The following is a 24,200-nucleotide window of genomic DNA, read 5'->3' as shown; positions in this document are numbered from 1 at the left end:
ATACATAGGCAAAAAATACACTGGCCAAACCTAGCAGCTGTATAGTACACTTACTTTATAGAGACTGGCACCTACTAAAAATACAGATAAGAAGTTGTGTCATAGTAGTAGGCACAGCTTTTTCCTCTCTTTCATCTATTTTCATTGTGTCTTTTAATCATGTATTTTGCCTTTTGCAGTTCTCTAGAATACTTCATATATATTAAACGCGATGGCCTCGCTGTTTAAAGAAAACTCTTAAACAGGTGTTTACTTTTAAGCACCTCTCAAGCTCCATGGACTTCAATGGAGGATACACACTTTTAAATTTACATGTGCTAAACTGTCTCCCTGAAGATTGATCCCTAAGGGAAGTCCTCCTGTTTAAATAATAAGGAGAGAGTACATGTGCCACATGAAAAAATTATTGGAGAGTCTGGGTTCTCTAGGAAAGCTTAAAAGAGACAGCTACTTTAAAATGCAAAATTATCAGTCCTATGAAATGTACTGCACACTTTGAGCATTACATATGTGCAGGAGTTTCAGAACAATCTATTTTGGAAACACTGCGTTTTTCTAACATCTCATAACCCAAGAGCAGTAAATCTGTTTGGGGGTTTTTTTCTCCTTTTTTTTTTTTTTTTTTTTAAATTTACAGTTTTAACGAAAAGTTTTTCCCAAAAGGAATTTCAAGGACAAAGTTCTAAGTGAAAATAAGGCTACAATAGCTCAGAGAATAGGATACAGATCTCCTGGATTTTGCTTCTCTTTTTGGAATACCGCTAATTTTTAGGAGGCTTGATGAGTTTGACCCTGCCTCTACCTTTGGGGTTCCTCTCCTGCAAAGGCTTACCAAGCGCTTTGTTTCACTGAGTACATGCCTGCTTTTATATATGGACTCCTGGCTCTAATTCCCTATGTATCATTCAGGATTCTCTTATTATAATCTCATTTGTACTGCTTATTATTAACATACATGCACTGCTGGAACTCATCTCTTATCCTTCTAATGAGGCCCTACAGAACATGAAAGAGTAAATAACATTACATAAAACAGCACCAGTTTTTTCTATTCCGTGCTGTAGTGAGTTTCTTCTGGTGGAAAGAGTGCTACACAAAAAACCTGTAAGAGCACCCTGTAACGACATCCCAAAGCTCCACTCCAATTTCAATCTTGTTTGCTTATTTGGTTATAATAGCTTTTTTAATATGGTTAATATTTTAATATCCTTTTTATATATAAAAAAAATTAAGTCCATTGCCCCTTAAAGACTGGAAGTTAGAAAGATCTTTAATTGCCTGATACACAGCTAAGAAGAGTTCCAGGTACCCAAGATGTTTTTTTTCTTATCAGCTTTGAAGGGCTTGCACACAACAGTTCATTGTCTTAAGGTGGAAACAGGAGTTGAAATATTACACCAGAAATGCAGTATTCCTATTATACTGACACTATAAAAATCCTAAACAGAAACAGGGATAGCTTTTTAAACAGCTGTACTCTTTTTTATATCATGTTTTCATTTTGCATGACACACATGCTTAATAATGGATAATTATATTCTCATTTGTTTCAACGTATGTGGCTGATAAAGGAAAATGACAATAAAAATAGCACTACATGTTTACACAGTCACAGATACCCCCCCTTGTCAAGAGAACTTACTGACTTCTTTAAGCTTCTGCCTCCTCTTCTTCCATTTCTCAGGACAGTATTATGCTACTTTTCTTAGACAGATACTATCAGTTTGGAGTGCACTAAAGGGTTAACTGAAACAGAAGCTGAGTCCTAGCACAAGATAGGGAACAGCATACAACGGATAATTGTGAGGTTATTGTACAGCCTTGCCAAAGACTAGAAATTATATGATATGACAAGGAGTATCTGTAATTTTTAGATAAAATATGATCAAATGTCATAATGTATTTCAGAGATATGCTGTGAAATTTAATTATAAAAATATGTCTTAGGCATTGGGTGAAAGGACTGGTGGACAAGTAAAAAGAAAAGGGAGTTTATTCTATGTAATAACACAAGATTTTGAAATTTACCATACCTGCTTGAGTTCATTTGCATTGACAGACACATTTCATGTGGGCTTTTGCAAGATTTTCTGCAGTGTAAGGAAGTGCAATTGTTCTGGGGAATATTTCTTCCTGAAGTTACAGTATGATAAAATTATTAAACTCACTTTAGCTCTCCGGGCTCTTCACACATGGCTAAGTTATCGTAACAACCTCTTCTATCTTTTTGAAGCATTGTATTGTACTGTGGAAGGAACTGGATAGCCCGTGGGCTTCATTCTAATGGAGACTAGTGTAAAATCTTTTATTTCCAGTACTTCTGTGTTGATAGATTCATTAAAGCTGCTAAAGAGAAACAACCAGCACAAGCTCTAATTGGTTGCCAAATAAGATCCTTACTACTACAGTGATTTACTTGGAGCTCCTGTTGTAGAAGAATTTCAGCTTGCTTATTTGCCCCAAGACTCACACACGGTAGAAAATAAAACCCCTGCAGGCTTGCATTAGGGAGGGGAAAAAAAAAGGCTCACTGTTTTCCACCACCCATTAGGCTCACATTGGCCTCATTTTGCAGTGTTGTTCTTGTAAAGGATGTCTTTTTATGCACTGATGCAGTATCTAGCCCATGCTGACACTGCCTTGAAAGGCTCTATGAGCTACTATACTTGACAGAACTAAAAGAGTAATATTATTTATTTCATTTCTCTGCTCAGTGGGGTAATCTCATGAGATTATGAGTCTCTTCTTCATGAGGGCCCTGGGGATGGCAGTCAGAGCTGAGCTTCACTATAATTCAGTACAATGCAAACAGCACAGTACTCTGGCTCCAACAGCAAACAGCAGCCAAAATACCAGGTATGATGTCCAGTATTGTAATTTATTTGGAACAGTATTCTGTAGACTTGTTTTTAAAATAGGTCCACTTCTTCCTTGTAGAAGCACAAAGGCAAGATTGTCTTGAAATGGCATTAATGCTTCCCAGGCCTCATTTGTCAAAGCCAGCTGAGGAAGGGTCTCAGAAATGAAAATACTATTCTGAGGTCTGACCCTAGCAGTTGTGAAGTGTTCTGCCACATCCCATCTTTCTTAACAAGTACTCCCAAATCTCAAAACCCACTTTCTGGAGAACTAGACTCCTGAGAGCAGAAAAGGGAAAGAGAAGATAGAGTGGCAGACAGTATATCTTAAAGCGACAGCAAAGAACATTATTAAGTTATTTTCAGTCTTAGAAGACTACAGAATTTTGCAGTTTTTTAAAGAAATGAGAGCTTCCTATTTTCCCAACATTCTTCATAAACTCATACATTCTGAGGACTATACTTTAATATACCATATTGTTTAGATTATTTTTCTTCATTTGTCCTCCTCCTCTTCTCAAATTTGCATCTCATAAGGCATCTCAATGTGAAAACTGCAGTTGCTATTAAGAATAGTGCTTAATATTAGTGCTGCTCATTAGTTTCCTAATGCTTAGAAACAATTCACATTCAAGCTTTCTAAAGAATAACTAATTTGCCCTGACTACTCATTGCTGAATATCTACAATCCCATCTGAGAATAAAAAGATTCACAGGTTTTTACCACTTCTGAAAATCAGGCCTTTGACTACATACACAGACATGGGCACCCCAATTAGAGGCTATTTTTTTAAAATCCTTTAAAAATGCCTGTATACCTGCTTTTAGGTCACAAAGATGACAGTGCTAGAGGCAGAATTAGAAGTTCCTGGCTCCCAAACCTGCTCCGACCACACATCTCTTGTGACAGAGAAGAGAGGCGGAAGCAAGGGTGCAAAGGGACGATGTGGCAATAAGTAGTTCCTTCTGATCAAACAGTGCCTGCCGAGCCTCACTCTCTTCGTGGGTACTGCAAAGCCACTTTCACGGGGCCCAGCTGCTTTAAAGGTGTCCAGCAATCCTTGCTGTGTGGGAAGAATGTCAGGCAGCACCAGTTCTTCCTATGTAACTTGTATGTCAGCTGCTGACAAAATTCCCCTGTAAGTTTTACAGTGAATTTGGGGAGTTCTAGTAAAAGCCCCAGATCCATGCAGACAGGTGATAATACCAAAATTTCATATTTTGTTTTTGAATTCTAAAGAAAGCGTCAGGCAGTTGCGCTTGCATAGACAAGCTTGATGCCCTAACATCTCAAAACCCAGCAAAACAAACAAACAAGCAGCAGAAGGTAAATGAGAACGCACAAATTTAGCATGTGCTAACATTGCACGATTCTGGCAAATCTCATATTCTGCCGGGACTCGCTACAATTTTTGCATACTAAGTTCTGGCACTACTACTGAAAGCATACAAGTGATTTTAAAATACAAGCCACAATCTAGGCAACTGAAGTAGAGAACATCAGTTGGGTTCAGTATGGACTGCAGGGCACGGATCTCAAAACAGGCAGAGAAGCAGCACCACTGGAAACCTCAGCATCAAAGAACTACAGGAAAAGTTGCCAGCCTGTTTCCACTGGACTACAAGGTTTTCAAGCACAGCTCCCTTGCTGGTACTCTGTCCCACATCCAATGGAGAGGCTGTTCTTACGGAGAATAAACCCCCACTGTGACAGGGAATAATTTATCAGATGCTACCGAAGTTGACATTACGCACTTCATTACATCTTGAAGTTACACCCTTCAGCCTAGCCCTGATCCACAATGGACAGCTAGCATTCCTGGGAGCCACTGTCACTTCCCACCTGCAAAAAGCACATAGTGCCCTTCCTCTTTGGTTCACTGAAGAACGAGCTGGCTGACTGGCAGTGCTAAATTTTGGTATGTGGCTCAGAGGGCCAGGAAGATCAGTAACACCACATCTGCAATATTTAAGATTCTTGGTTATGAGAATCACAAGACCACTTGTATGTAGAGCCTTTACAGGTAAAGGGCCACCCTCACAAACCACGCCGTGAACACACATCGGTGCCATGCCCTGTTCTGCAGATGTGAGACATAGTTTGAGTGGCATGAAGGCTCCTCCTGACAAACTTCAGTTCCTGTAACTTCCTGTAACTTCCTGCTGCAAAAGAGCAACAGGGAGAAAAAAACTCAACCGTCATCAACAAGGTTTTCCAACAGCGAATTTCATATACTGGCAAGACTTTTTCACAGCCATGCTTCCAGAAACAAGCAATCTGACATATTCTGACACCAAGATCACTTCTAGGCCAGAGCCCAAGTCAGACAGGAACATGAAGGAAGAAATTCACAGCTGTATCATTGCCATGTTGCTAATATTCAAATTAACCATGTGAGGACATGATTTTTCCAGGCCTCACATATATATGACTTAAGAAAGATCCTCAAGGGGCATAGTATACTGTATTAAAATTCCTTGTAGATGACACATAATTACCTCTATTTTGGAAAGGATTAGAAGAAACACTGGAGGGGAGTCCAAAATATACCAGTGACATTCCTTAAACATCATACTAACAATTTCATTTCAATTGGATGGGTGCAAAAAGATGTTGTATAAACAAAATGGCAAACCATTCCAATATCGAGCCAACAAGAAGCTACGCATGTCTGTAATGTTACAATGTCAGTATTATCCAACTCAAACTTACTGTATAAAACCACAAAAACCCAAGCACTTTCCATAAAAATTATTTGTATAATTTCTTTTAAAGAGAAACAAACAAAACCCTGTATCCATTATTATTTTCTAGGTCCTCTTTAAGCTAGCAGAACATTCCCTACAGAAGCAGACAAATATTACTATTTCAAGAGTTTGAATGTAAGTTGGACTTATAATGATCCAGTCAAAAGGAAGCCATGTCAAACTCAGCACCCAAAGAATGAGGCCTCTCAGGGCTACAGGCTGGATCTTTTAACTTGGGACATTTCACCCCCAAGCCAATGGAGCTCTGAAAATTTACATTAGGTGAGGATCTGACTCATAACATTTTATCAAGGATCAAATGATCAGTGACATGATCTACTTTAAACAGGATTTATGAACACCCATGGCCTGCCACAGACTGCTAACCATGTGTTATCTCTGCTGAACGTAACCCAAAATGAGGGTTTACCCAGCTTGAGGCACTCCGCTTTAAATTTCTGTCTTTTTGGACCTGTCCTGTGTGCTCTCCCTTTTGTTGCTGTCCTTTTCTCCAGTTTCTTTGTAGAACCTCCCCAGGTAAACCGAAAGCAAGCAGATGTGGGTGGGGTAATGTAATCTGGGAGCTCCTCCCAACTACTGGAAATGCAACTTTAGTTCTAGCAAAGAACATTTCCAAATCAACTTCCATCTCAGTTGAAAACCAAATGAAGATACCTGATTATTCCCACTACCACCCAACCCCTCTGGAGCTTCAGCTCATTGTTTTAGGGTGAGTACAACTTTGGTCTAGGAGCTTCAATTGTTGCAGGGTCACAATGAAAAACATTGCAAGGGCATGCAATGTTGGCTCTCTCCTGTTTCTTAAAAACTTTAAGGCATGGGGGTCTGATAGATAACAGAGCTCTACCACGTACATAATACACATCTCATACCATATGCTCACTCTCAGCTTTGGATTTTTGCAAAGTTGCCAAACATTCAGATGCCAATTAAGAAACTAGAATCCAGTCCTTACACAGAGATTAAGTAATTCAGCACAGTGTCTCTGCAAGCTATAATTAAAAGCAGTTAGCTTCATTAAAGGGAGAGCAAAAGTAAAGAAGCAGAGACCTATTTTTGGTATTGCTTTCCTATAAAATATACTGTACACTACAACCAACTCATTCACTGCTCTACAGCTGTATTCAGTTAAAATTAATCAGAACAGACTAAATCTCAGTATTCAGGCCAGCAGATCAGAGGAAACACACACTTAAGGAAATCCTAGAATCTGAAGTATTAACTTCTATGGTACTATCTAGGTGACCAGTTAGCTAATTAATTTCAAATGATTGCTGCCAAATTTAAAATTGTTTTTAACAACACTAACAAGGCTGACTGTGCTGACGATACTTACAGCCTAACAAAAAGGGACCTTTCTCAGGTTTGTTACATACACACCTGCAGAGCAATCCATGTTCCTTCCCTGAAAGGACTCACAGTTTAAACATCTGTGCATAGGACGGAGACAAAGATATTAAGCACAACAAAGGGACTAATGTGAGGGCAAAACCAGTTTTACAACTATTTAAAAATCTTGATTACATCTGAGTATCTGCACTACTACCAACTGTGTACTGTAAGAAGAATAAAATAGAAACCACAGACTTCTTAGGAGCTTGTTATCTAGGCATTCACTGTGAGACAGTAAGTATATTTAACAGTAGCTATTTTATTAATATAAGGATAATAAGTAATGTAACATTTGCATTTCTCCTCCACCTGCTCCCAACCCTGTATCAGGTATCTTAACACACTGTCTCTACCCATTGCACTGATGACACAGAAACTGAAGCAGATGACTATTGACATTTGGCAGGAAGCTGCACTTGCAAATATCAACTTAGATTCATTACGGTTAATTATATTTTTGTCAAACAGTATGATGTCACAGTATCTGAAGTAAAAAATGTTCCCTAATATCATACAGCATCTTAATTATTGTCCTAAGAACAAGCACACAAAGGTAATCCTATCACAATCCTCCATGCAAAAATAATATGAAAGCATGTAAGACATTTAAGTTTTGCAGATATATTATCTGGAACTTACACTTTGGGATACCATTAAAATGTAAAAGAAAATATATCCAGATGAGCCAATCTCCATATATAGAGTAGTATGTGACCAACTGCCTAGCAGACAGAAAACCCATGCTTAAAAGACATGTTTTTAAATTCTTGAAGTGACTTTGGTAGAAAAAAATTACCTTTGTTACTATCTCTGCACACTTATAATATTCTAAAAGGAACATACACATCTGTTTCAAATTTTAAGTAGCATCTTTCACCCTCTCTCCTTTATGTCTAGCAACATTTTTACAGGTGTGAAACATTGAACTCTTATCAGAGCAACTTTTGACCCATCCTTTGTTAATCTGGGTACCTTGTGAACAACTGGTTTTGTGTTCTTCACTCCCACAGGCATCTTTCACATACAGATTAAAGTCAAGGGCCGATGAGTACCTTACTCTCCTCTCAGTGGTCTTGCATAATTTGATCTTGGTCTTGACAGACCGTTAATAAGCACTATAAAGCACTGCTACTACTATTAAAATGGAATATACTGGAGGACACCATAAGGGTGAATGAATGAATGAATGAATGAATGAATGAATGAATGAATGAATAGCAGCATTACGACAGTTACATGTCTGATGGTTCCAGATAAAGATACTGAAAAAACTGTCCTCCCTGTTAAATCAAGTAACAGATTTTAAGCAGAAAATATTCCAGTCTACCACACTGCATACTACAGGCCACAGCACCACACCTAATAATTCAGGCATCACACACATGGATATCATAATGAAATAAGAAAAGAACGGATAGTCTCATCTCTTAAATTATGTTAGGATAGCAGGAAGCTTTAAATTCTAGTCTTGGTCCTTCCACTGACTTGAGAAAGTAGTATAACCAGTGTGCCTGAGTGCCACTGTTTTAAAAAGTCAGAGTACTTACTTATCCCACAAGGATACCGTCAGGTTTAATTAATTATGTCTGTAAAATCCTTTCTAAATGAAAAGTGACAAGCATGATTTATTAACTAAGTCTAAAACACCACTGCAGAATCAGAGACTGATAATTGTTTTATCCAGAGAATAACATTTCTAATAAAATACATTTCAAATGGGAAATTATAGTAACAGCCTTTTTGACTTATTTAGACTTTTTTGTGGGGCTTGGGGGCACACTTTTGATAAATTCTAGGAACAGAAGTGTAATCAAGGACATGAGATACAGGAACACTCACCCACTGACATTAATGTGGCACCAGCTAAACGGCATTGCATAAATCACGAGAATGGGGCCTATATACCTAGATTGCTGTAGGACCAAGCTGAAAGAAAACTCTGCCTATTAGATGTCACTTGCTTGTAGCCTGACTGTGCGCAAGGATCTGCACAAGTCACCCAGGTATTGACACCCAGAAATGGAGAGAGTATGGCATTAGTAGACCAAAACTAGCTGTAAGGTGGCAATGTATGATCTACAAAGGGGCTGATTTATCTTGGTGTGACTCCACTGCTGTCAGCTCTCGTGCTCACAGGAGCATCACAGCTCTAGCATGTATCTGCAGGCAGAATCCAAGTGTCAAGAGTTATGAATGACAGGTAACTGTCATTGATGCACAGCCCTCGGGGTGCAGTGGGCCCTCCTTTTTGGTCCTGTTTTCCGTATGATGGCAGCTGTGTTAGCTAAGGTACTCCTCACTGGGAAATTACAATTCAGTCAGTGTTCACTAAGATCAGGAGTTCATTAGCACAGACAGAAGAGTAGTTCAAAACATTCAGAAAAGGTATGGATCAAACAACTTGTGAATTGCACTGATTCAGCACATCCACTGGACAGTCCCATGACCCAACTCTTTCCTGGACAGCTCCGCCTATTTGGCCTGTAGGGGCAAGCTCCACACCCTCAGCACCAATAGCAGGAGTTTCAGAGGAGGAAATGAATCATGCCCTCGGAATGCAACTGAAATCCCACAGACCTAAGAAAATACTTATTCATCTTCATATGTATATGTGCACACCTCATACACTGCCAATAACATTTCAATCAGATTTTAACATTAGGTGGTATTCCACAGATACAGCACGTGATTCCAAATGAAACAAGCAGCACCACGTGACTTAAAATACATAAATGAATTTGGGCACGATCCAGCACAAACCAAGCTTTTCCAGGCTACACAGGCATCAGGATTGAATGGTCGCACTGTGGTAATATGAAGCATAATTCAGAAATATTGACTTGTTATAGAAAGTAAAGACAGTAAGGTATTGCCTACATTGGGTCAAAATGCTTTGTGAAAATATTTTAGCTAAAATTAATATAGTTTAAAAAAGGGTGGGCGAAGTTTGGTTTGTGATCTGGCCAATACAAGGTCATGGGGAGATGCCCTTAATTAAATTATTACTAATTTATTTACATTTGCAAGTGAAGTCACTGCTTCTGGGTCAAGTCACCTCTCTGACTCTTTGTTTCCCAGCTTCCTCCTTTTTTAGCACATTGATTTAAGACAGCCAGGCACGAGAGCTACCTCTCCATGCACACACAGGCCTGGCCAAGCAGCATGGCTCTTTGGCAAGCAAAAAGAGTGGGACAGCCAAGCAGCTCAGACACCAGCCTCATCTTTTTAAAGCAGTGTCAATACTTAAGACCTGAATTTAGCTGTATGCTCTGACATAGGCATCTACCTCACTTGCCAACAGGGGATTTTCAGGGTACCAGATGCCACCCTGGCAGGGGAGTCCCCCCTGGGGCAGAGGGAAGAGCTGAAGTGGGCAGATTAAGCCATGAACAATAGTCCTTGCCCATGTTGCTACTGCACAAAAAGGCACTGCAGGTAACATCGTTATTTGGAAATAAGGTGACAGGTGTATGGGGCTGCAGATCTCGGGACAGCCCAACCACATCTTCACTAGCGTTTGCAACAGTTCCCATCAGAGACAGCTGGTAGTGACCTACCTTCAAATTATCTGCTACCTGGATGGTTATGCTGGAAGACATGGAGAAGATCTGAAGCCACCAAAGAATGCAATAGTTACATTGCCTGGATCACCATCATACCTCTGTATGTGCCTTTCCCTGGAGAGGTAAAGGTATGCATTTTCTTCTAACCAGTTCGTCTCCTGCTGACAGGTAGTTACTGCATGTCATGAAGAGTTGAGTGTGGACTCCTGCGCCAGCTCAACTTTCACCCCCGTTTAAAAATCTGTGTGGCTCTGTAACAGAATCCGCCCCAAATAACAGAGTTTGGGCTCTCTCTCTGTCCATACACTAAAATGCACGTAGGAGTAAGCAGGACAAAGAAGGCACAGAGTCCATCGTCCTGCAAGTCCTTACATGACATTTGCACCATATTGGATTGGACAATTAACAGCTGCATGTTTCCATTCCATTTCTTAGACTTGCAGTGCTTTGCAGTAGCAGCACTGCCCCTTTCCAGCTGCCTGAGATGGTATGATTATTCCCATTCTGCTGCTGCTGCTGCTGCTGCCACTACCACTAAAACAGCAAAGCAGGCAAGCATGTTGGGAGCCATGGTCCATTTTGCCTGCTGTTACGTCCTCACAGAGGCGATGTGACAGGTTGTAAAAAGCCTTTACAACCTGGTAGGCTGCACAAAGCGATCTGAATTAGAATGATAGGGCTCTCTTGTGTGGAAAAGGCAAAGGACAGAAGCTGCTTCCCAGGATGGCTCCTTCTATCACACTGGGAAGACAGGGACGTTTCTCTGAGCAGCACACTCCAGACAAAGAGTGCTCAGGGCCATTTCCTACAAGAAAATACCAGGACACGGTGTGTGAAATTCCATGCGCTACCATCCGACCTGTTCCCTCCTCCTAGGTGAGCGTGCTGTGCTGCGGTGTTTTCATTCCCAAAGACTGACCACGTGCCTGGATTCTCATTTACATATTTAAAAATGACAAAACTGGGCCCTAAAAGGGCTGAAATGTCAGACTGGCTCCAACGAATAAAATATAAAAAAATACAGGCTGCAGGTGTAAAAACGATAAATTGGGCCCATAAAAGGGCTGAAACGTCAGACTGACTCCAAAAGATAAAACATAAGAAACAGAGGTTGCAGGTGTAAAGGTGATAAACTGGGCCCCTGAAAGGGGTGAAAGATCAGGCTGACTGAAAGACCAGGAACACAAGGTACTGTGAGTCCAGTTTGAGCCTCCAGCAATTATGAAAAACGAAACAAAAAAACCCCAAAGGCAACAAACAAACAAAACCCACCCCAAAAGCAACAAACAAACAAGACGAACCCACAAACCCGGCCACCCGCCGCCCGGGAATCGGGACACAGCCCCAGGCCGGCGCTGCAGCCGCCAGCCCTGTCAGGCCGCCAGAGGGGAGAGGCCGCCGCCCGGCGCGCCGCCCGCCCTCCCGCCCGTCACGGGCTCGCGCCAGCCCCCGCCCACCCCCGCGTCACGTGACCGCGCGCCGCTGGCGTCACAGGCGCACGCGCGGCGGCGGGTGGAGGAGCGATGGCGCTGCTGGTGCGGGACCCGCTGGCTCCGCGGGCGCGGCCCTGGCCGCTGCCGCCCGGCGGGGGCTCCGTGCGCCGCCTCCGCCGCGACCGCGCTCGGGCGTTGGTGAGTGAGAGGCGGGAGTGAGGGCGCGGCCCGGCCGGCCTGCGGCCTCGGGGCGCGACGCTGGGGGGTGCGGGGCTGGCGCTGGCGGCGGCCGCCGGTGGGCCGCGGTGGGCCCTCACCCCTTCCCCGCTCGGCCCGGGGCCTGGGGCGGCCTGGCCTCTGCCGCCTGCCCCTCAGCGAGCGGCAGCCGTCCCTGGGGGAGAGCTCTGGAGCGCCGTGTTTGTATTTTGCGTATATATATATATATATGTATATATATATACACACACGTATACGAAAAGTATCAACCGTCAGCGTTCTACAGCTCAAAAACCGTGGGTTTTGCTTGTTTTTACCACACAGTGTTCGAATGCTTCGCATGAGTTTTCCCACAGCTCGGCTTTTCCCCATTCGTGTTGACAAGCAGATTTAGGCTATTTAATTCTTTGTTCAACAGGAACTTAAACAAGCACCATACAGAATGTTTATGCTTTTAAAATCGTCTGATTTTTGTTTCCCCTCTGTTCCTTTAGGAAGGAAGGGAACGTTGCTCCTTAATGATTTTATTTATTAGAATGTTTCATTTTCAGTCAATATGACTCAGTTTTGCTGTTTTTTAGAATATTCCTGAAGAAAGCTTGTATGTGAAATGTAACGGACGACTGGTTAGTGATGAAGACGTATTGCAGAATGGAGCCGTTTACAGCCTGGAACCAAGACTTTGTGGTGGCAAAGGAGGTTTGTTGCTTAACTGCTTGCAATTGATTAGATTGTTAGGTTGAAAACCTTCTGTTATACTGTGGTCTACAGCGATAGCAGCAGTCCTGATATATTAGCAGATTTCTCGTCCTGTGGGTGACTGTGATGTATAATGTCTCTGACCTGAAACCCAGAGTCTGTGTGCAAAGTTGGGAGGGGACTGGGAGAGCTGCAGCTCAGCTAACAGCTTTGCTGGCATAGCTCTGCTTCACATCCGTGGTCAGCTTAGTTCTATTAGTAGGAATCTGTAACATGCATCAAAGTGACTGCAGAGTTGAAATTGTGTTTAAAAGCGCCTGGGTTCTTAGGCTTCTAGGTGTCATTTGTGGTTGCTTAGGACAAATATTGCAGGTACAACTAACTAGCCTGTAATTTGAGTATGTTACATGACCTAATTGATTTTGCCTTCTCCCATTTGGGAAAAAATGTAAATGACAAGATTTCAGTAGCCTAAGAACTAAAGAATTCAATGAAAGCTAGACTTCTTGTGTTGACAAAATATTGTTACTGAAGATGCATATTAATCGTGTAAAAGGATGCAGCCACCGACAACGTGGGCATTCCGTAGAATGTCCATGGAACAATGGAATGGTGAAGCAAGTTTAGCAGAGTATTTGAGTGCAGTTGTTTGTTTGTTTGCTTTTTGAATCCAGTTCTCAGAATTTTCCAGCTGTTGTGCTAAAATGCTGAATAACTGTGCTGCCTTGCATCAGACTGCAGCTCAGCTTACTTTGCCTTCTTCAGTTTTAGATAGAACTGGAAGTAAATAGTGTTCTTACAGCTCATTAAGTGGTATGGTTTCTTTAAGTGCTGTGAAAGTGGTGTGTATGGTAAAAGTTAATAGCATAGGATGCTTCTTCCTCACCTGTTGTCAATCAGCTTCAGTTATCCCGGGATGATACAGGATAGGTATTCTGGGATTCAGTTTGTGTTACTGATGTGCCATTGGGGTCAGTTTAACTTTTAAAAGCTTTGTCTGCTTTCTAAAGTGTTCCTTTTGTTTTGACTTCGTAACTTAAAAACCTGATAAAAACAGGCAAACACACACAGGTCACAACTATTGAGACTGGCTGTATGATCTCAAGGGAGTACAGATCACGCAGGCTTAGAAGAGTACTAAGCATTTTATTATCAGACCTAATCCAGCACCTGTGACCTTAGTGAATGCATTGCTGTTGATTTTTGGGAATATACCTGGCTGGGTGTAGCAGCTAGGTCCACATTCTTCAGAATGTAAAATTCAATAGCATTTTCCATGAGCTGCAAAAATTCTCCTTGATAATGGGAGTAATTGGTTTCATTAGCTGAACACAGTACTTTTTCTGCCTCATGATACAGTAGGCTGGCTGGATTGGTTAGTTTCTAATGCTCCTTAAAGGTACCTTTTGGCGCACTGAAAAGTATAGATTTGTTCAGCTTCTAGTTAAAAAACAGTGCTTGGCACTTTCAAATTGCTTGAAGGATTATATTAATATTAATTCACATTGTGTTTCTTTGAGGTAATTAAACAAGTGTCTTTCTCCAGCTGGAGATGGTATAAGGTGGGACTGAGTGAGAGAAATGAGTGGTCTTGCCTATGAGTAATTGGTGGAAGAAGAGTGAATAGAAATCAGCATAACATCATGATCATCTTGATGAAGTGGCTAAGGCTATCTCCCAAACTTTATTTTTTGTTAAAATTTTTAAAAGGGTATTTTAAGTTTGGCAGGTGCTTAAGGGAGAGAAGAATCCAGGCTAAATGAGAAGGGATGTTATCCTGAGATGAAAAAGGTTTCAAATCACTTTGCTGGGGGAGTCCAGAAATAGGCTTTCGTGTTGAAGTGCTGCACAGGTTCTAGTAAGTCTGGAGTCAATCTGGTGTGGTATCAGGAGCACAAAACCAAACCAAACCAAAACCCAGAAAAAGATGGGTGGTAAATGCTGGATACTTTTTTTTTCACTTAGTGCTTCAGCATTTCACCCAATGACAATTCTGCAACATGTTGCAACTTTCAACTTGCCCTTTATTTCAGTTGCATTGAGAGAAAGTGTTGAATTTACAGTATTCTTTTTCCATAATTACTTGTTCTGTTGTGCTAGTTCATCTCCATTTGTTTCTGTTTAGCTAATTCTTGATTACTTTTTTTCTCAGGATTTGGATCTATGCTGCGAGCACTTGGTGCTCAGATTGAGAAGACAACAAATAGAGAGGCTTGCCGAGATCTCAGTGGAAGGAGACTTCGAGATGTCAATCATGAAAAAGCGTAAGGCATTTTCTTCAAAGCTGGAATTATAAAGTAAACTGACCATGTTAACTGTTAAGAAAAGAGGTCAAATGACAGGTTGTTGTAGCAGTGAAATTTTGAATACCAAAAAGAATAAAAGTGAAATCTTGAGCACAGATGGCCTCCCAGAATTCTTCTGACTATAATTATATTATTGTGAAATAGATGTGATTGTACTGCAGCCTGCTTCTGAGAGGCTGTTCTGTGCTTCTTGTATTTCTCATCTGCAATTCTCACAGTTCTCTCTGAAGCTGCAAGACTGTGATATTGGGGATGTGCGACATTACGCTGTTTCTGGCTTCCAAAATAAACTTTCCTTTCTTCTCTATGGCAGAATCTCTGTGTATTCCTTCAGTAATGCCCCTGGGTGCTGTTAGTTGTCTTTTCCCATTGTCTCCCACCCTAGCAGGTGGTAGAAGCATTCAGTAATAGCAAGGCAACAAACTGATATTGTATTATGTGCTGGAAGCACTCTCCTTTTCATGGTTCTGTCACCTGCAGGATGGCTGAATGGGTGAAGCAGCAAGCAGAACGGGAAGCAGAAAAAAGAGCAAAGGCGCTTGGAAAGGCTGCAGCGGAAACTTGCCGAGCCAAAGCACTGTTTCACAAATCCGGACTACCAGCAGCAGTGCCATGAAATGGCTGAGCGACTGGAAGATTCTGTCCTTAAAGGTATTGCAGTTTAACCTCGCTCTCTCTCCTCACAAAATAAAGCAAACTAAGTCCTTATAGCCTCACTCCAGTATGACTTCTTTTTAAAAAAAAAAAATAAAAATGCTGCCAATAGCTCTTTAATAGAACTTAAAATTTCATTCAGTTGAAAATTTCTTGGACTTAATTTTTCCTCTTTGCTGCTTCTCTTAAATTGCATTGAACAGCATAACACAGATAAAAGTGATGCTTCATCTTGCTCTGCTACAGTGTCATCTCATAATAAAAGCAGAATTCTGTGACAATAGTGTTGCTAGTTCAACTGGAAGTACATAATAATTCTCAGTGAAATGATAAATTATAAACAGGTCTTAATTTAAAAACTAGAAATCTAATCTAATTACGAAATACCTTGTTTCACTTGCTGTTCTTTGTAGCTATCCGTGGATTGTTCCCTTGCTGGCAGCTGGATAGTGAAACTTAAGGCTGAATGGGATGTAGAACCTGAGTGTTCAGTTCAGGAATCCAATTTTAATTGATTTTGTGCCTTAGGTAAAGTCACATAGGAAAGCTTTTGCTGCTACTCAGTTTATTTTGAAGCTTTGAATCTATGTAAATGTGCACCAATAGTTACTATTTTCAGTTTGTGTTTTAAATTGCATCTGAAATTAAAAGGTAAGTAGAATTAACAACATATGTGAATTGTGTACTGATGAAGTATACTTCTAACTTTCTTTTGAAGGATTGCAGGCTACTTCAAGCAAAATAGTGTCACCAGAAAGTGGTGATAGTAGGAAGCGTCCAGGTGAATCTGGAAAGAATGGAGCAAAACCTCGAAAAAGAAAGTGTTTTTGGTAAGCATTATGCCTTGTTTTTATACTCAAGTATTAAGCCTTGAATAGGATGAAAGGTTAGGTACATACAAGTAAACAACGTCTTATTTGACATGTAGACTTAAATAGGAATAAGAAAATTGAACTGATAAAATCAAAGAACTGAAAGTAAATGTTACTGTATTCATGTAATTCTGTCCCAGCTGGAGCAGACAAACTTTATTTGCAAAAATAGGCACACTTCTTTTGCCTGCCCCCCTTCTAATATGGTTATATTTTACTACTTCCTGCTACCCGTTTTATTTTTTCGTTAATTACATTTACAATTAACTTAAAAATTTTAATTTTTTTTTCCTCCTGGCATCTTTTACCTAATGTAACATAAAAGAGAAGTCTTAATGATTCCAGTGGTGTTTGGAGCAGCAATAGTAGCACACATTTCTGTATTGGGAATACTGTAAAAAGATCTCTCTTTTAGGGGAATGTTGGGTCCTGTTCAATGCTAGCGGCTCTTCCATTTACTAAACTATCCTAAATAGCTGCTGGAGTAGTTCACTATATCTCTCTGAAGTGATTTTGGAAGGAGAAATGTAACAATTTTTTTAACATTTTTTTTTTAAAAAAATTAATAGATTATTATTAATTTTTAACATACTGCTTGTGCCAGGCTGGGATTGGAAGGATTGGATGATTGTGACAGTTCAGACTGTGAAGATGAGAGTGAAGATGATTCCCCTCATGCATCTGATGGAAGTTGTCCATCAGGCAGCAGATACGATGAAAATGCTGGCAATACAAATGAATGTTCAGGCAGCTCTGTGGATTCGGTAGACGATAGTCCAGGTACCAGTGCAACTGAGAAACCACTAGAGCAGCCAGATGGTACTGGAAGAGATCTGCAAGGAGAAGCATGCACAGGTGGGCAAACTGAAATTCCAGCTGAAGAAAATAGTAAAATGACAAAGCCCCCAAAGGAAGAGGCCCAAGAAAAGAATGAAGTAACCCAGGCTCTGAAAGAAGAGGAGCAAGAAGATGTTTCTTCTAAGGCACAGGAAACGAACCAGTTACAGAGCACAGTAAGTATGAGGTGGTACAAATTATGATACATCTTTGTCTTCAGCTGCTTTTACTCAATCACTTTTCCCTTTGTGGATTGCAGAAAAGGGGAGTGGGATTTGTGTTCTATGACTTCAGTGCATTAGATGTACATGCTAGGATTAGAATCATAATCTCCCCGAGAGGCTAACAGAATCTCCAAAGCTTGATTCAGAGCACAAAAAATCCCAGGGTTAAAAGGACAATCAGCCTAACTGAAGATGCACCATACAACTTAAGAAAATGCAATGTGGCAAGTTAGTAGAAACTGCAGCCAAAGAAGGCTCTCTGTTGACAGTGCCTCCATGGAAGAAGTTAAATTGTAGTATGGTAGAATTCTCCTGAGAGATGCTAAGTAGAATGAGTCAAGGAACAACTTTATGAGATAAAGATTTTAATAGTCTAGAGTTTCTGCTAAGATGCAGTTGCCCTTGGCTGTCTAGTATTGTGTTTCCTGAGATCCATGATTTTTCTCCTCCTACATAAATAGATACACTCTGGATCCAAAACTCTTCATTGGAAGGGGTGGGGGGAGGGAAAATAAACCTCTTCTGTAGCATGAAAGTTTCTTAGCAATACTTTTGGACACATTACCAAACACCGTTGAATTTGACTAATCTTATTTAGAACATAATTTGACCTTAACATTTATCATTTACCTCAATGTTTAAATTAGAAGTTGTTCAGAGTAGACACCCCCTAAACCAGTCGGCTGATCAATTTTACTTTTTATTATAAAAAGACTTGAGTTTAGTTCATAGAGAACCCTAGTAGTCTGGTGCAAATTTCAGTTCTTCATTGACCACCATTGAAAGCAGCAGCCCTGGAGAGACAGGATTAGTGTAAATGATGAGCTTCATCTTAACTGCAAAGGATGGACGGGTGGGTTTTAAATTGATCATCTGGTATATGCGTGGTGAAAACAGGTCTGTACTGCTGCCATGCTGTTACCTCTGCTGGCACTCTGTGTTGGTGTCACCAGCCCTCAGCCAGATCAGGAGCAGCGCTGACCCGTGAGGTTCCTTCTGTGGTGACTGACAGGAGGATGGCTGGGATTCTTCTGTCGAAGAGGCTTTGGATCAGTCTTCCAGCCCAGAGGGAATGTAGCTTTTCCTACTGAATTGATGAAAGCCCAAGTCCTTCAGTGCTCCTTGTATAGTATTACTATTAAAAGTTTTTAGGGGTAATGAATCCAGGCTTATTCCAGCCACATTTTATATTATTGCTAGGTTTTTTTAGGGGGGGCTAGGGAGTTGCTTGGATTTTCTGCCTTTTCAGCGTGACCAGGAAGTCTGCCATCAGCTGCCAATGACTGAGTTCTGATGAGTGAAAATTTTGATACAGTTAAACGGAAAAAAAAGTCCAAGGATATAATCTGATAAATTAGAACTTTGACATCTACTGTACTATTAGAGTTGGCAGATTTTGAACAGGATGTTTACCCTTCTTCACTGTTTACCTTTTACTCAGTATTTGTGAGGACTCTATTCCTAGAACAGGAAACTCCACCAATGCTGTGGCAGATTGTTATTGCAGGTGGAAATATTTTTGTAATAGTCCTTAATGGATTTTTTTTTAAAGTTGGATGAGAATAATGAGGCAACCAGTCTTTTGTTTGCTTAGCAGGACAAAGGTTCTAATTCTGCTAGCATTAATTGTTTTTGCTGAGTGCATAACAGAGTGGTCTCATTCCCACTGTTGGTATTACTTGCTCTGAAGTCTCTTTAATAACTCCATCATGGTATGTACTGTAAGACTAACATGTGCGCTTAAGTATTGAAGGGAATGGGATTAGGTTTTTGTGTCCTTTTTAGTGTGTTAGTAGATTCCGGCGTTTGAATGATCCAGTCTTTGTCCATGTTCTTTTGTGAACAAGGCCCTGGGCTTGGACTAGACAGTCTACAGGGGTACCTTTCACCCTTGATTATTTTGCGAATATACTAATTTCCTTTTAAGATGAGATTTTAATCCATTTTCTTGTGGCAGGATGAGATGTGAACTTCAGAACTTGCTTTTTTTGTCCATTTTACTAAAAAGAGGGTGCTTTTCTATAATTACAGCGTAACTGCATTAGGAATAACTATTCATCCTTCCTGCTGCTGTTGGGGGTGTATCGACTATATTCTACCTTGGGCTAAAAAGGGGCTGTTAGCTTTGCCGTGCCTCTGGAAGCCAAGGTTAAACTACTGAACTGCTAGGTGGGATGGTGGGCTGCTGGTTTTATTTCCATTTTCTTGGGAGTACTTCTCTGGGGATAAAAACAGTGTCAAGCATTTTGTCTCCAGAGAAATAGGATTAAATGCTGTGACTTACTTTATTTTACTACTTTGGCACTCCGCTATTGCAAGTAGATTGTGTTAACTCTAGTAGAGTAACTTTGAAAGTTCAGCTGTGTTTATATCATTTAAAATGACCTGTGCTTCTGTCTTGGAGGCTGTGTACATGGCAAGCCTAAGCAGACCTGCAGCTTATCTGGACATGTTAGAGCGAGCCTGTGACTAGCTAGCAGGGGCACTGTGAGGGGTAGAATTGTAAGACACAGGGTACGAAGCTCATGTGAGCATTCACGCCGCTCTTGTCTGTGTTGTCTCTGCTAAGATTTGCATGTTTCACAATGCCACTGCTGGCTAGCTTCAGTTCCCTTGTACGTGGTGCAGTACTACTTTGTCTGGATAGCCTAAGTACTGCTAATAATGAGAATATCCAACATAATACATATTGAGACACTGCTCAATTTTATTAAGTAATTAGGAGTTTGAGATAATCCTAATTGAAGGTCTTCTGTTAGTTGAAGCATTCTGTCTCCACTTGTTCCTCCTGCCCTAATCAGGAGGAAAATAATAATAGTCTGATGGGATGTTTTTTCTCTTTGCAGGAGGTGGAACCAATAGACCTACTGGCATTCAACTCCGCTGTTGAAATGGAAGCCCTGGGTTTAGATCAGCTGAAGATGCAATTGATGTCTTTAGGACTGAAATGTGGAGGCACTTTAAAGGAAAGAGCAGCAAGGCTTTTTTCAGTGAGAGGTCTGTCTAGAGACCAGATTGATCCTGCCTTATTTGCAAAGCCCTCTAAAGGGAAAAAAAAGTGATTAAAAAAAAAAAAATCTATCCATGTTCTTTTAAATTTTTCTTACTTTGTGGTCATTCTGTACTGCCATATGTAGTTCTTTGGCATCCCTGGATAGCATTTGTGTCTGTTTGTAATGAAGTTTGATTATCGTAACAGGGAGTAAGTTGCTAGATAGTTATGCGTTCAATACGTTCAGTATCAAAGGAGTGAAACTACTATCTTTTGATAAGCTTTACAGGTGGTTATAATGACTCATAATGCGACAGGTAGAACAAACTCTGTACATGGAAAGAAATAACCTGATTGTTTTCTGGAAAATGGTTGTGTGACTGTCATCACCTATTTTAAGAAAAGTAGCAATTCTTTCTTAGCTTTATATTGAATCTCCTTCAATGTGCATTCCAGTTAGCACACAACTATCAAATGAGAAACATTGAACTTGTGATTCAGGCTTCAAATCTGAAGTTTCTTTAAATAAAAATAACACTTTTTGTTTTTTAATGGATGAGGTCTGCATAAATAAGTATGCTGTTCTGTAAGTGCCTGTGGGATGTTGGGTATCAGTATGACACAAATTATTAATGCGTGTAAATACTTCTTTTAGAAGTTAAATAAGGGTATTTACTTATTTTGCTCTGGAAAAGTATCTGGGGGCTGGAGAAGAGACTATCACATCCTTAAATTATGAAAGAATAAAGTATGCTTGCTGGTGGCTGTAGGTTAGTAAGATAACAGTGACAATCTGAAGCTGAATGGGAAATTTAGGAGGTGGGTTTTAATTCTTTTTCTATGGTAAAAACAATGGAATAGTCTCCCAAGGACCTAAATATCTCTAGTGCTGGTTTATCCTGGAGCAGTGTCGGACACCTCAGGCTTTGGAGTTGTCCTGTGAGATGGGGAGGGCAGCGTGCTGGCTGCCGCCTCTCCGGTTTGAGAGGCTTTTATAAGGTGTTTTCAGTGCCTTGGATTTTGGATTTTACCACCATATGTGGGAGATTAATATGTTTACGATCTGCTTATCAGATTTTCTTGTGGAGACCCTTGAAAAATAAAAAAAATTATCTTCTCTCCTGTTCTGGCACCATACAGTCTGTTGATCTGGTTTGGAGTTTGGCTCATGAAGTTTTGAAATGCTGTACTGGCAGGAAATGGTCTTCAGACGCGAGGGTGTCAGTTCGCTCGCGTAGCATTTTCTGGTGTGAGCAGTTTGGATCTGGCGTTTCAGTCGGTGCTGCCATCTCTTACCCTCTCTCTCCTGAGAAGCCGTTTTGTTTACGCTTGGGAGCTTTGGATGGAGAGCGGGTGTTACAGCTCGGGGCGGGTTTATTCCCGCCGGGCTCCGCAACCCTGCAGGGGCACCCCGGGCTCAGCCTGCCCCCCAGCCCTGCTGCTGCCTCCCGGGCACCGTGCTGCACAACGGGGCTCCGTGTCCCCTGCCCGTGTCCCCGCCGTGCGGGGTGGTGGCGCTCCCGTGCCGGCAGGTGGCGCTGCGGGCCCGGTATGCCCGGTTCCACAGCCGCCCCCCCTCCCGGGTGCTGCGTACGGGGGAGCTGGGGCCTTACAGAGGACAGGGGTAGCAACTGGGGAGCGCGGAATTTATTTGTGATGCAGCAGCTTGATGTCCAGGCAAGTCAAAACCACTTCGTGTGCAATATTTCTTCTATCCACAAAATCGATATGAGGCAGTTTACCTATTTGCAAGTATATTCTTGATGTGGTTAAATAAAAGTCCTTGGTATCCTTTCAACTGAGTTCTAAATTCACACCCACCAGGTAAGCTTTGTTAGCATCCCAAGGAGGTAGGAAAAGGATGGGCAGGCGTTTGCAGCGGTGGCAATTACACTGTCATACACAAGCCTGGCACGGTGGATCCGTTTACACAGTATTCTGAAAACATTCATTACAGTTGAGGGCTTGAATTGTTGAAGCACATTTAAACTGTTCTCTGTTGCCTACATGTGGGATCCAAAAGTAATGAACTTAGCATTTTGCAGCTTACCACTAGCAAAATCTGGTTATATGACATGCAGTGGCTTAAATACAGCAAGTAATATTGTAGGTAAGAAGATGTTTGGTCTCAGTAAAATACTTGACATGTCTGACATTTTCCAAGATTCCGTTATAGATTAAAATTTGGGCACAAAAAAAAGGGTGGGGGGTGAGGAGGGGAGAGAGCCATTAATTAAGGCTCTGCAAATCACATCTCACGGGGATTGTGACAGGACAAGCGGACCCTGGGTAGAAAGGAAATGGTTTTGTTTACTGAGCGTGTTTCATTAGGAAACAAATGGAGGGTACCTGGGACGTCACCTCAATGTAATGAAGTTTTGCTGGCGCAAAGGTGTCTGCTGGGAATGTTGCACGCTGGCAGCTGTCCCACTTGGGCGGCAAGCCTTCTGCGTGCTTACAGCCAGCTCTCGGGAAGGCACGGACAGCGGTTGGGTCAGGAGAGCCTGCAGCTATAGGAACACACTCAAGCTCCTCTGTCGCATGGCGAGGATGGTGTGGGCCAGGAGTGAATGGGCCAGTTTAATTACATGTTTTGGCAGCAACTTTTACCTAAGTTATCTCCCCTCGCTGCGACTGCACTGTTGCTTCGCTGATGTGGCCATTTCTAAGTCTATCCCATGCGTCACCTATTCACCTTGTTTTTTTAAAACCAGATCATTTCCCTGATGCAGCATACGATGTGGCTCTTAACGAATTTGTGCCAGTGCAACTGAAATAAGAGTTACAGAGGGTAGGGAGTAAATGCTGGTTGGTGAAGGGGAACTGAGATACTTTAAACCAGCAATAGTGCCAAACACTTTATTAATCAACTGTGTCTTCAGTAGTGCCAGAATTAAAATAAGTATCCCGCATCTGTGTTAGAGGGCAACAGCTTACCTGGACCTTGAGCCAGCTCCATGTTTTGGCACATTTATCTGGGAGTTGTTTAGCTCCTGCTGAGCTAAGCGGTAACAAGCACTTGCTCCGGGATATGCCCACATAAAGCGTTACCCCAGAGCCGTAATGTATCTGGAGAGCCAGACATAGGGACACTCGCTGGCAATGCTAGTTTCACATGTCTGTAGGGCATCCTTCAGAAGATAGCTGGATACCAAACAGGTCTTGGACTGATCCTTCAGCAGAACAGAAACAAATAGGTGAAGGGCTTGAAGCTTTCTGAAGAATTTGGGCAAAAAAAGAAGTCAACAAATACCAGTTAAAAAAAAAATAAACTGAAACCATTCCAATGTAGTATGGGCTATTTCCATAGGGCAGAATGGCCTCAGAATAGAGATGATCTTTCTAGTCCAGGACCAGAGGATAATGCAGTTTGCAGTACCCTGGC

General features: G+C 41.4%; 1 protein-coding gene and 1 long non-coding RNA gene across 2 annotated transcripts; one reads left to right on the top strand and one right to left on the bottom strand.

Moving 5' to 3' along the window:
- Positions 1–607: 607 nt before the first annotated feature.
- Positions 608–11,965, bottom strand: LOC119156307. Its single transcript, XR_005107061.1, has 2 exons — positions 11,884–11,965; positions 608–10,696 (listed from the first exon to the last, which is right to left on the bottom strand). It is a non-coding gene; the product is annotated as an uncharacterized LOC119156307 (long non-coding RNA).
- A 114-nt stretch (positions 11,966–12,079) lies between these two features.
- SDE2 (SDE2 telomere maintenance homolog) lies at positions 12,080–21,933 on the top strand. The gene is given in 8 exon segments (XM_037405932.1): positions 12,080–12,213; positions 12,813–12,930; positions 15,083–15,194; positions 15,717–15,759; positions 15,761–15,887; positions 16,609–16,720; positions 17,367–17,775; positions 20,670–21,933. Coding segments are annotated over 8 exon segments (1,245 nt in total). The 5' UTR covers positions 12,080–12,105; the 3' UTR covers positions 20,886–21,933.
- The last annotated feature ends 2,267 nt before the right edge of the window (positions 21,934–24,200 follow it).

The sequence above is a fragment of the Falco rusticolus genome, chromosome 12 (assembly GCF_015220075.1).
Source record: "Falco rusticolus isolate bFalRus1 chromosome 12, bFalRus1.pri, whole genome shotgun sequence".
Taxonomy (NCBI): Eukaryota; Metazoa; Chordata; class Aves; order Falconiformes; family Falconidae; genus Falco; species Falco rusticolus.
This window is presented reverse-complemented; position numbering and strand designations above follow the sequence as displayed.